Consider the following 12,587-nt stretch of genomic DNA (forward strand, 5'->3'; position numbering starts at 1 on the left):
ACTTCCATTAGCTCGTCTCAAATAATCAACTCAATCTGGGAAAAAAAAAAAACGCTCGAATCAACAACAAATTAACCTTCTTGACGATAAAATTCAACGGAAATTAGCAATTAGCGTGCAAATAAATTGAAAATGCAACATTAATTCTTCTAATTTTCCACTTTTCAACGAAACTTGAAATTGATATCGACAATCATAAATTCAAAATATGAAAGTTAAAAGACCTAAAAATCGATTTCTAAAATTATACATAGTATTTGTGTGGGAGATTCAAGAATTTCAAAGCTTGGATTTCACATTTGCTGATTACTTTACTTACCAAAGAAAATCAACAGTCGTGCGAAAATTGCAGGTTGGTTTGGACTTTAGAGTATGAGCAAGACCCAATATACTTTAAGTTTTCACGAATAATGAAAAACCCTAAACCCCTCTAATAAAGCAATATGCAATTAAGCGAAACGACCTCCTAATTACGGAAATTAAAAAAAAAAAATCTAATAATAACCAAGAAAAATAAACAGGGGTATCCTACAAATTTAATCATCACATTTTTTTTGTTGATACATAATATTATTTTACATAAATATTTATGAATTAACAAATTACATTAAAATGCAATTAAACAATACTTTAACTGCAACTTCTATTAAAAGTTCAAATACTCTCTAGCGGTATTAATTCAAGCCTTCAAGTCTCTTAGCAAACAAACATTAAACACTGAATGCCTGTTCAATCTTAAACCCTAAACCCCTTTTTTGAATTTCTGATTGGTTTTTCAAATTTCTAGCATGTTGCTTATTTCAAGAACATTTAGAAAAAGCCAGATTACTGGAACAATTTCCTTTCTCTTGTTTTCTTCAATTGCAAACTCAAATGTCGACGGAAAATCGTCACTTATAATTGGTGGATCACACCTCCACAAAACTATTGGATTTGGTGGTAAATTATCTGGGGTAAGTGGGAAAATCCCATTAATAACATGTTTTCAATTTTTATATATTTAATTTTATTGCCAAATTTTCTGATTATTTCTTGCTGTTGATTCATATGAAGTTCGGAATTAGATTTAGTGGATCAAATTTGAATATAATTTCTAAATGGCATTTGTGATTGTCGTGTATATTATTATTGTTTTATGTGAAATTTGGAGTAACATACACTGTCTGGCGGACTTCTTCATTTTAATGTCATGCACTTGTAATCAGAACTAACGCATTGGTGGTACAAAACTCCATCGGCTTTGCAAGTATTCCACTATCTTACTTTAATAGGCCACATTTGGTCAAAGGTCATAATTAAGATATTGGCTTGAAATACCGTAGTTAGCTAGTTACCGTTGGTATTTTTAACATTATTCGCTAACAAGCATTTCATTGTGATGTTATGTATCAAATTATTCAAATCCTAGAGATAGTAAGAGTGATATGCGAAAATTCATTGTTTTAACTTGCAAGATATTGGGAGTGACCTAATGGGGACGTACCAAAATGAAACTATGGCCTAATACGGAGGAAATACTACTGTATTTTTTTAATTTCTGATAAGAATGTATCAAAGCAGTATTATGTGTTGAATTTTTTCACAAATGTATCAGAGATACGAGCCTTAGGTTTGAATAACTTAAGCTATATAAGAGTTATGTTAGTCTATTGAAGCTGAGTTAAGGCACCTAGTTCTTGATCTGTTCATTGCAATGTATGCATCTTCTAACAGATATATTAGATTTAGTTGAAAATTATTTGATGATTGAACATGTTCCTTTTTCAGAGAAATATTGCATCAGTTGGTACTCGAATGTGGCCGTTCTTCCCTATCCTTGGCAGTTCCAGAGCTCCATTTAGGCCGTTTGCAACTAACAGCTCTCCTGATGAACTAGGTTTGACAAATGATCTTCTGAATCATATTCTTTGCACTTTAGAAAATACTGATATCTGCAATAGGAAAATATGTAATGGCATTGAAAGGCTATGTAGATCTGGTAATGTTTCAGCAATTACTAAACTGTTGCAATTTTCACACGAAAAACATATATTTCTTGCGCCTGATGCCTATAATATTCTTTTGGCTGCTACTAGCGAATGGCAGGATGTTGAACTTTCGCTTGTAATATTTAAGGAATTATTGGTTTCCTCCAAAGGAATGAGTTCAAAATCTTATTTCAATCTTGCCAAGGCATTTGCAATCACAGATGATCACTCTAAGCTACTCAATTTTGTCAGAGAAATATCTCAGCTGACATCTCATTGTGGTGCCCTGGTTTTAAACAGAATGATCTTTGCCTTTGCAGAGTGTAGGCAGATTGAAAAAGCCTTAAAAATTTATGATCATATGAAGGTTCTAGAATGCAAGCCGGACTTGGTCACTTACAATACAGTTATTGGGTTGTTAGGTCGAGCTGGCCTGGTGGACGACATGCTGCGGGAGTTTGCTTCTATGAAGAAGGCTAAGATAATTCCAGATATAGTCACATATAATACTCTGTTAAACCATCTACAGAAAATGGGAAGGTTAGATCTCTGTTTATTATATATGAGAGAAGTGGATGAGAATGGTCTCATCCCAGATTTGAGAACTTATACTGCATTGATTGAGAGCTTTGGTCGATCAGGTAACATTGAGGAAGCATTGCGACTTTTTAGTGCTATGAAGAGTAGGCAAGTCCGGCCCTCAATCTACACATACAGGTCATTGATTTGTAACTTAAAAAAAATGGGGATGTTGAGTGCTGCAGCTTCTCTTCTGGATGAGATGAATCTTTCCTTGACAAATCTAGTTGGTCCAAAGAATTTTAAAAGAAAGAACAGATGAGGGATTTGGAATTGTATGCAAGCTGTTACACAACCCTGGTCTTGTGCTTGACATTAAGGATATGTTGGAATGTTGGATGAGCTGCAGAAACATTAGGATGCAATTGATGTTGAAAAAGGTGAGCTTGCAACATTTTGTATGCACCTGCCTAATTTCTTTTTATGTTTCTGGCCCATTTGTCTTTTCATGGATGTATTTCTATTACTTCAATCGTTGTTATACTCCAGGCAAACTTCATGGATATTATTATAACAGATTGATAGAGTATAATACTTTTGTAGAAATTTTTTTGTGCAGATAAGATATTGAGAAACTTTTAACAGAAATAATTTTACTTTAAATGACTTCATGTCTGCAAAATCCATTGGCTGATTAAATTTGCATAAGTCAAGCTGTTTTCTAGTAAATTTTGCTTTTTCTAACAGATATAATTATAAAGTATGTTATTTCAGCCTCAAAATTGTGGCCATAGTAGCCAGAGTTAGAGAGTTAGTTGATTGTTGGAAAACCGTTGGCCAAATTTGCTTTTCTCTTTGCTGTTAAACCTATCTTATGTTAAAAATCTGTTTAGTTGTCATCTCAAAAACTCTCAACAAACATGACAAGCTGGTTTTGAGTCCTGCTTAATGCAGAAGGGTGTAACTTCTTATGGTCTTTTCAATGTTCATACTTTTGTATTTTATTAAAACTTTTTTATTTCTTAAAGATGCAAAATAAAATGAATTTCTGCATTAAGGTTTTGAAGGAAGAGATTGTGCAGCATACATGACTTTTGAACAATGAAAACAATTGTTGTTGTATTGTCCATGTAGGCTCAATATGTGATAAGCTAAATTAATGTTAAAACTGCTACATTAGATACTAGTGGTTATGAAGTAATTATAAACTAGTTATTGGCCCGAGCGATGCCCTGTATCACTATAAATTTGTAAGTCTGATCAAAATTAAATTTAGAAGGTGTATACAACTATATTTATAAGTGAATAAAAATATAATAATAAATTAAAGATTTATGGATGCTAGTTTTTATTCATTTTACTTTACATAGTAAAATAAAAACTTATGTAAATATTTCTGTACTATATAATTGCTTGATTGGTATTGATCTAGAAAATTTTATAAAAACTTATGTAAATATTACTGTACTATAAAAACTTATGTAAATAACCGTTAGTGTGTGATCGATTAATATCTGACAAATTAAATTTTAGATTATTGTGCAATTACTAAAGACCAACATTTTATGGGAAAATTAAATATGAAGGTTACACATATAAATAGTTTTAGGGTGATGAGTGATGACATATAAGGTGACACATAGCACTCATATGGGGCCAAATCATATGAAAGGAACAAGGACACATAGGCGGTACCATGTTGTCCCTTTGAGTTTTAATAATATTATAGATTGAGCATCTTATCTAGTAGTAGTGGCTGAGTGGCTCTATAGTTTAATCCCTACCCTCTCCTTGTTAAATACTCTTTATATGCCCTAACCAAGGTGAAACCTAAAATTTTCTTGTCCATTTTAGGTGTTGAGCTCAATATCCTAGTAGGTTGGTAGATTTCCAGTGTTTCTTTGTTTGAGATGCTGCAGTTACTGCTGTGACTGAGAGCCTGTGCCTTTTAGTAATACACGCCTTTCTTCCTCCCTGCACCTGCAGTCTGCAAGGAATGGGCCTAGGCCTCCTATTGTGGCTACCTATTCTAGACGCAAGAAGCGAGGTTGAGGTTGTTGCAAGATTTGCTGAGCTGTCACATGAGCTGTCCCATGCACTGAATTTAAATAACCGTTTATGAGTTGTTTGCTGATTCTGTTATTTTATTTTAAGCTTTGCTAGTTCTTCTGTTAGGGAATAAAGTTTGTTATGGAGGGGGGAATGAATGTAAGCTGGAAGGTGGTAGAAGGAACTCCTGTATAAATAGGGGGGCTGGGATACAACTTAGTCGAAAATTGTATTGAAAGCTTAGGCTTGGGGAGAGTGCCTTCCTCTCGAAAGAAGGTTTACTATCAATCTATACACTCCCAAGCTTCCCTCCTATATTCTGCATTCCTGTCCCAATTCCCAGTTTCCTTCGTTTCTTTCCTAAGATATTCTGTGTACAAGCGACCGGTGAAGCTCAATCCATGGCTCCCAAAACCAATGCGCAGCGAATGGGCGATATGGAGATTGAAATCGGTTCTCTCAACTCTCAGTCCTTGAAGCTGTAATTACACTGCGTCACGATGTGACCTTGATAAACCAGCAACTCACTGAGTTGTTGGCCATCACCCGGAGGAATGAGACTGGCCGGGTTAACCGACCCCACGCGCCGAACAATCTCTTTGAGGAGTCCTACGGCATGTTCGATGGTCTGGGTCCTTCCTTGAATCAGACGGTGGAAAATAATCCAGATGCTACTGGTGGTAACACTACTGGATGGCGGTCAAAGAAACTCGACCTGCTGACGTTCGATGGGTTCAACCCGGAGAGCTGGATCCTACGTGCCGAACGTTACTTCCACTTCTACCGTCTCAGCGAGGGAGACAGCATTGAGGCGGCGGTGGTGGCCCTCGACGGGGAAGCCCTCCTCTGGTTTCAATACGAACACCGGCGGCGGCACATCCGCAGATGGGCTGAACTGAAGTCCCTGATTCTGCAGAAATTTCGGCCACATGAAGAGGACGGATTGTATGAACAGTGGATGGCCCTCCAACAAGGCTCGATGACGGTGGCGGAGTACAAACGGAAGTTTGTCTAACTCATGGCGCCGTTGGAAACGATGGCCGAAGCAGTGGCTCTGAGCAATTATATGACCGGTCTGAATGGAGATGTGCGCTCGGAGGTCAGAATATTGAGACCTTGCGATCTGGACGATGCAATTGAGCTTGCTATTTCAGTTGAGGAGAAACTAAGGTATGGGCTCATTATTAATGGGCCAGATTCAAAAAACCCAAGAAATAATATCTACCCAAAAAATACCCCCAAATCGGCCCACTCTTCTACTCCCAGGCAATACTTATCCCACACAAACACCTACCCTATTACCACCTCAAACACAATAACCCCAAACACAAACTGTAACCCAGGTGGAATAAGGAGATTAAGTGAGATTGAGATCCAACAAAAGAGAGAGCAGGGACTCTGCTTCTGCTGTGACAAGAAATGGACTACAACTCATCGTTGTAAGAAGCGGGAACTGAGTGTGTTAATGGCGATGGATGAGGAGGAAGATGCCATAGAAGATGAGCCACTGTCCGATGATGCGGTGTCGGAACTTGTGGCGACGCCAGCAGCTGCACTAGCCACGGTATCCCTAAATTCCGTAATGGGGCTGTCTAACCCTAAAACTATGCGGTTGGCCGGCTCCATCAAAGGCAAGAAGGTGGTGGTCATGGTTGACCCGGGGGCGACCCACAACTTTCTCTCGGACCAGGCGACACAATTTATTGGGTTAGAAGGTGCAAGTTTCAGTGTCACGCTGGGGAATGGTGAAGCAGTCTATGGGAGAGGCGAATGCAAAGGGGTGGAGTTATATTTATCCGGGCTCAAGGTGGTTGAGGACTTCCTCGTGCTACCCTAGGGAAGTTCAGATGTGATACTAGGGATTCAGTGGCCGGAGAAACTGGGTACAATTTCCACAAATTGGAAAACCCAAATTATGAAGTTCAATCTGGGAAATCAGGAGGTCATTCTTAAGGGAGATGCCTTCTGGACCGTTCCTACATTTCTCTTAAGGCTATGATCCGGACACTTCGAAAGGAGGGAACCGGATTTTTGGTTGAGTTCAACGTTTTATCCTCAGAAAAGGCTGAAAATATGGCAACTCCAGTCATTGCACCAGGACTCCAGAATGTATTAGCCGAGTTCCAGGAGGTATTCAACATGCCTGAGGGGCTACCTCCTCAAAGGAGCATTGAGCACTCGATTACATTGAAGGAGGGGACTGATCCCATAAGTGTACGCCCTTTCCGTTACCCCCAAAGTCAGAAGACCGAAATAGAGCGGCTAGTCTATGATATGATCAAGGCGGGAATAATCCAACCCTCTACCAGTTCGTATTCTAGCCCGGTGCTTCTGGTTAAGAAGAAAGACGGATTGTGGAGGTTCTGCGTCGACTATCGGGCCCTCAACAAGAGTACTATTCCGGACAAATTCCCTATTCCGGTAATAGATGAACTACTGGATGAATTACAAGGAGCCCAGATTTTCTCTAAGCTGGACCTTAAATCGGGGTATCATCAGATTAGGGTTCGAAGGGAGGATGTACCCAAAACCGCCTTCCGCACTCATGATGGGCACTATGAATTTTTGTGATGCCATTTGGCCTCACCAACGCTCCCGCCACCTTTCAGTCGCTCATGAATGAGGTATTCAGACCTTATCTCCGGAAGTTCGTGTTGGTCTTTTTTGATGACGTGTTGGTATATAGTAAGACGGTGGAAGATCACCAACATCACCTTTCAGTAGTACTGGGAGTCTTATGGAAGAACCAGCTATATGCCAATCACAAGAAATGTGACTTTGGGCAAAAACGCATAGCTTATCTTGGCCATGTCATCTCAGGCATAGGGGTTGAAGTGGATCAAGAGAAAATCCAGGCAATGCTGTTATGGCCTCAACCTCGAAATTTGAGAGAGCTTAGAGGGTTTTTGGGTCTCACAGGGTATTACCGGAAATTCATCCGGAATTACGCCCACATTGCCCAACTTCTCACAACTCAATTGAAGAAAGACCAGTTTGGGTGGTCATGAGAGGCAACAGCAGCTTTCCAAAGTCTGAAAACGGCCATGACTCAGGCTCCGGTTTTGGCCATTCCCAATTTCAGTGAGACCTTTATTGTAGAGACTGACGCTTGTGGTCATGGGGTGGGAGCAGTGTTAACTCAGAAGGAACACCCGGTTGCTTTTTTCAGCCGAATGTTGGGTACCAGGGCAGCTGGGAAACCAATTTATGAGAAGGAACTCATGGCCATTGTATGGGAAGTTGAAAAATGGCGGCATTATCTGTTGGGCAGAACGTTTATTGTCCGCACCGATCAAAAAAGTCTGAAGTTCTTCCTTGAGCAACGCGAGGTAGGGCAGGCTTATCAGAAATGGGTGGGAAAATTGCTGGGATACTCCTTTAAGATTCAGTATAAACCAGGCTCCAGTAACAAAGTAGCAGATGCTCTATCCCGCGAATTTCCTCCTGACATTGAGTGCTCGTCCTTAGTATCGGTCTGTGGTTTTCAGTGGGAACAAATCCGGCAAATCATTCAACAAGATCCCTTTATCTTGAGAAGAACTCAAACAAGGGAAACAACCCCTTAAATGGTTTACACTGGAAAACAACATCTTGCTGTACAAGGGGCGCATTGTCATACCAAAGAAATCAGCCCTCCCCTCTGCCCTCTTAAAAGAATATCATGACTCTCCAGTGGGAGGCCATGCCGGGGAATTCAAAACTTACCAATGACTTGCTGCTGAGTGGTATTGGGTGGGCATGAGAAAGGATATTCTGGAATATGTTCGAGGCTGCACAATCTGTCAGCAGCACAAGGCAGCAACAGTCAGCCCCTTGGGACTGTTGCAGCCCCTTCCAATCCCTGATAAAGTTTGGGAGGATATTTCTATGGACTTTATGGAGGGGCTACCGGTTTCTCACGGGTGGGATACTGTGCTGGTTGTGGTGGACAGGCTCTCTAAGTATGCCCACTTTGTATTGCTAAGACACCCTTTTACAGCTCCCGGGGTAGCGCAAGCCTTTATGAGAGAGGTGGTTCGCCTACATGGTATCCCTAAATCTATTGTCTCTGATCGAGATAAAGTCTTTATAAGCAATTTTTGGAACGAACTCTTCAAACTCCAAGGCACCCAACTGGCCAGAAGCACTGCATATCACCCACCGTTCGATGGCCAGACCGAGGTGCTTAACAAAGGTCTGGAAGCATATTTGAGGTGTTTTGTGAATGAGAAGCCGAAATCATGGTCCAAATGGGTACCATGGGCTGAGTACTGGTACAATACTTCTTTCCATACCGCTACTCTCCACACCCCATTCAAGGTTCTCTATGGGAGAGGCCTCCCGCATTTGGTCAGGTACCAAATGGGTACAACCTCAAATCCTACTGTGGAGGAGCAGCTTGTTGAAAGGGATGCAACACTGGATGATCTGAAATTTCATCTTTTACGCGCACAGAACTATATGCAGGCCTATGAGAACAAGAGGAGAGATGGGCAGTTTGAAGTTGGTGACTGGGTGTATCTTAAACTGCAGCCCTATAGGCAGAGCTCAGTAAGAAACAAAGGGAACATGAAACTGGCTCCACAATATTATGGCCCTTATGAGGTGATTCAGCGCTTTGGACAGGTAGCCTATAAGCTCAATCTGCCAGATGGAACCCGTATTCATCCGGTCTTTTATATCTCCCAGCTTAAGAAAGCGCAGGGGCAGTCCTTTGTTCCTACTCCTCTCCCACCTCAACTCACTGCTGATATGGTATTGGAGGTAGAACCTGACTCCATTCTGGGGATCAGGCATATAGGCACATAGGCACTGAGCAGCAACCTGATTCGGAAGTCTTGGTCAAATGGAAGAATTTACCTGAGTTTGAAGCTACCTAGGAGCAGCTTTCAGACCTGACCAGCAGGTTCAGACTTCCACCTTGAGGACAAGGTGAAACTGGTTACGGCGGGTATTGCAAGGAATGGGCCTAGGCCTCCTATTGTGGCTACCTATTCTAGACGCAAGAAGCAAGGTTGAGGTTGTTGCAAGATTTGCTGAGCTGTCACATGAGCTGTCCCATGCACTGAATTTAAATAACCGTTTATGAGTTATTTGCTGATTCTGTTATTTTATTTTAAGCTTTGCTAGTTCTTCTGTTAGGGAATAAAGTTTGTTATGGAGGGGGGAATGAATGTAAGCTGGAAGGTGGTAGAAGGAACTCCTGTATAAATAGGGGGGCTGGGATACAACTTAGTCGAAAATTGTATTGAAAGCTTAGGCTTGGGGAGAGTGCCTTCCTCTCGAAAGAAGGTTTACTATCAATCTATACACTCCCAAGCTTCCCTCCTATATTCTGCATTCCTGTCCCAATTCCCAGTTTCCTTCGTTTCTTTCCTAAGATATTCTGTCTACAAATCCTACATCACATTTCTAGTAGGTTAGATATATTTTGCTGGTCTGTTGTCTGTTACTTTGTAGTTTGGGGTTATGCGAAGTATATGATAAAGTAATCATTTTCTTTTGTACATGCGTTCTCCATTTAATTAGTTGACTTCACTTTTCCCTTACAACCTTCTGTCAGTTGTGTCACTCCAACGCCCTCTTCTTTTCTTTATAGCTCTTCAAAATTTCTTTTTCCTTCTGTATCAACATTCTTTTCTTCCATTTAGCTTCTGCAATTTTCACAGCTCCCCTCTTTCTTACCACTTGATCACCACCCCCATCCCTGTTCCCATCTCACTAACCTTTTTCTCAACCAATTCTAGTAAAAACAAGCAAGTAGTAAGAAATTAAGGTGCATGTTGGTCAATTGGATTCAAACTCAGAAAACTACTTATTTTACATCCCCAAAATGTACACCAATGTACAATCTGATCATGGAGCTATCAAAGGCAGTTGAAGGAGAAATATCATAGTAGAAACAACTACATATTCTCATTCCCGTGCTCATTCCAATAACAAACTAGGGTATCTCAGAATAATTACTGGGAATTAGCAGCAACCGCGGCAAAGGCAAATACTTTGAAAGCTTTTCCTCTTCAGATAATCAACCTGATCATAATTATAATCATAATCATCATGGCCTTCCTGTTTGTAAATACTTGTAATATTTATCGTGTCTAGTAAAGTGCAAATAATAATGGAATATCTTTGTTTGTTTCTTGTTACAAGTTCTATGACTCGTGTACGTTAAGTTGTATTTTTTATTTTCTAATTCATTACTAATATTTGTTTTTTTTTTCTTTTTTTTTTTTTTTCTTCACAGCTTCATGGCACACATAGTAGTAGTAGTAGTATTGCTTGGATGAATGGTTTTTGGAAAGATGTTCTAGCCTGTAGCTCCAAATGGGTTCATTTCTAGGTTCCGGTGGTTGAATCAGACCAAAATCTGGGTTACTGTAGAAAATGGAAAGTATAAGATTTAATTTATCAACCAACATTCACGATCCTGGAATGTTTTAAATATTAGATAGAAATTCGAATGGGAAAGTGCTCAGGCTAATCTTAGCTTGGAATTAAGACGGGATGAGGAAAAGGTTTTTCTATATTACTGTCAATCAGGATATGCATTTCTCTGCTGATGCTGCTGCCGCTGTGGAACCCCTCATAGGAAGGATATGTTTGACTTCTATAAGTTGATCTGGCACTTGGAAATTCCACCAAAATGGTGTACATTCCTTTGGAAATTAGCACAAAATGGGATTCACAAATATGTCTGCAAGGGGACGTGATTGTAACTACTGTGGAGTGGTAGTGGAAGATCCTCAACATTTGTTTTTATAATGTTCCTATGCTAAGTATACCTGGATTAACTTACCTACGGCTATTAGCTTCAACATTTCAGAAGTGGATTCAGAAGTATATCCCGTAGCAACTTTGTGGAGTCTATGGATTACGAGGAACTAAAGAATCTTTGAAGGGTGACGTGGTCATATCAGGACACTCAATCTATCAGGACACTCAATCTATCAGGACACTCAAGTTATCATGAACATTTAATCCAGGCTAAGATAGGATCAAAAAATGTGATGTTTGGAAACACCACAGGATCCCCTTCTTGCACTTTACGCATGGATGGCTCCTAGCATAAAGGGACAACAGGTATGGAATAGGATAGACAGACAGACAGTTGCAGTTTCGGCAGGTGAGGTGAAGAGTTTGACGCCCTAGCCTGTATCTCGGCACTAAGAGCTTGAGTTGCAGTCACACAAGAATCCTAATTTACATTGATTCTACCACGCTGTCTCCTTCAACAACAAAGACATGGTAATTTGGCACTCCACTGGACAATAGTGGAAAATTGACGCTTAAGAATGCGCTTTGAATGCTGAACATCCTGAAAGTTGTTAGGGAACAAGTTCATATAGCTCACCAATTAGCAAACCAATGTCGTCTTTGTGTAACTGCCTTTTCAATTAGTTTTAATTTTTGATTTTTGTTGAAATCAACTGTTGTAGCCGACTCCACTTATGGGATTAAGGCTTTGATTGATTGATTAATTGATTGTTGAAATCAGCTGCTGTCACAAAAATCAAACAAAAAGTAAATAAATAAAATAAAATAAAAATAATTAACAATGTTAGTTCAGAAATAAAAATGGATCAATTTTTGTTAGCTTTGAGAACCTTAAGGGAAATTATGAAACCGTAAGGTACCCAATTTTTTTTTGGTTTTTATTTTTATCTTATCCTAAAAGTCACGTAACTAAATTCTAAAGTTTGATGTTTTTGAAAGAAAAGTACTTCGTCCGTTTGGTATTAGTGACAACGCTTAGAAAATTGCATGATTGATATTGTCACATTTGACTTGTTATATGCTGACAGTTTTTCGATGCCCTAGCATAGCAAGTCCCATATGAGGCCATCTCCTTAGTCCGTAAGCATGTGTGCCTTACTGATGCATGTGGTCGTGGTGCAGGTGGGTGTCATTGTGTGTTGTTTCCTCTATTTATTAGCTTGTTACGCATATGTGAAAGGCTGGCGTGGATCAAGCCTCTGGGGTTTGTGCAAAAGGGGTAAACTGTAATTTATGATGGAATTGGGACAAAGAAAGGTGTGGAATCAACAAACTGCCACAGTCTGAATGCACAAA

The 12,587-nt window shown here is 39.8% G+C and overlaps 1 protein-coding gene across 2 annotated transcripts; it reads left to right on the forward strand.

Moving 5' to 3' along the window:
• The first annotated feature begins 635 nt into the window (after nucleotides 1-635).
• On the forward strand, nucleotides 636-11,976 carry LOC110716426 (pentatricopeptide repeat-containing protein At1g11900). 2 transcript variants are annotated; one of them, XR_002510489.1, is made up of 3 exons: nucleotides 636-953; nucleotides 1,768-2,926; nucleotides 10,762-11,976. XR_002510489.1 is itself a non-coding variant. In XM_021895038.1 (2 exons), exons 1-2 carry the CDS (start codon nucleotides 789-791, stop codon nucleotides 2,806-2,808), a joined length of 1,206 nt encoding a protein of 401 aa, XP_021750730.1. In that variant the 5' UTR covers nucleotides 636-788; the 3' UTR covers nucleotides 2,809-3,126. The 2 variants fall into 2 exon arrangements, 1 of the variants encoding a protein (XP_021750730.1); XM_021895038.1 differs by lacking the exon at nucleotides 10,762-11,976 and having other exon boundaries at nucleotides 1,768-3,126.
• The last annotated feature ends 611 nt before the right edge of the window (nucleotides 11,977-12,587 follow it).

Source organism: Chenopodium quinoa, unplaced genomic scaffold, assembly GCF_001683475.1.
Source record: "Chenopodium quinoa cultivar QQ74 unplaced genomic scaffold, ASM168347v1, whole genome shotgun sequence".
NCBI lineage: Eukaryota > Viridiplantae > Streptophyta > Magnoliopsida > Caryophyllales > Amaranthaceae > Chenopodium > Chenopodium quinoa.

Excerpts from the sequence above, each read along its gene's own strand:
- LOC110716426 (XM_021895038.1), top strand. The coding sequence starts at position 789 with ATGTTGCTTATTTCAAGAACATTTAGAAAAAGCCAGATTACTGGAACA. Across the intron at positions 954-1,767 it reads TTGGTGGTAAATTATCTGGG|AGAAATATTGCATCAGTTGG; the intron begins GTAAGTGGGAAA and ends TTCCTTTTTCAG.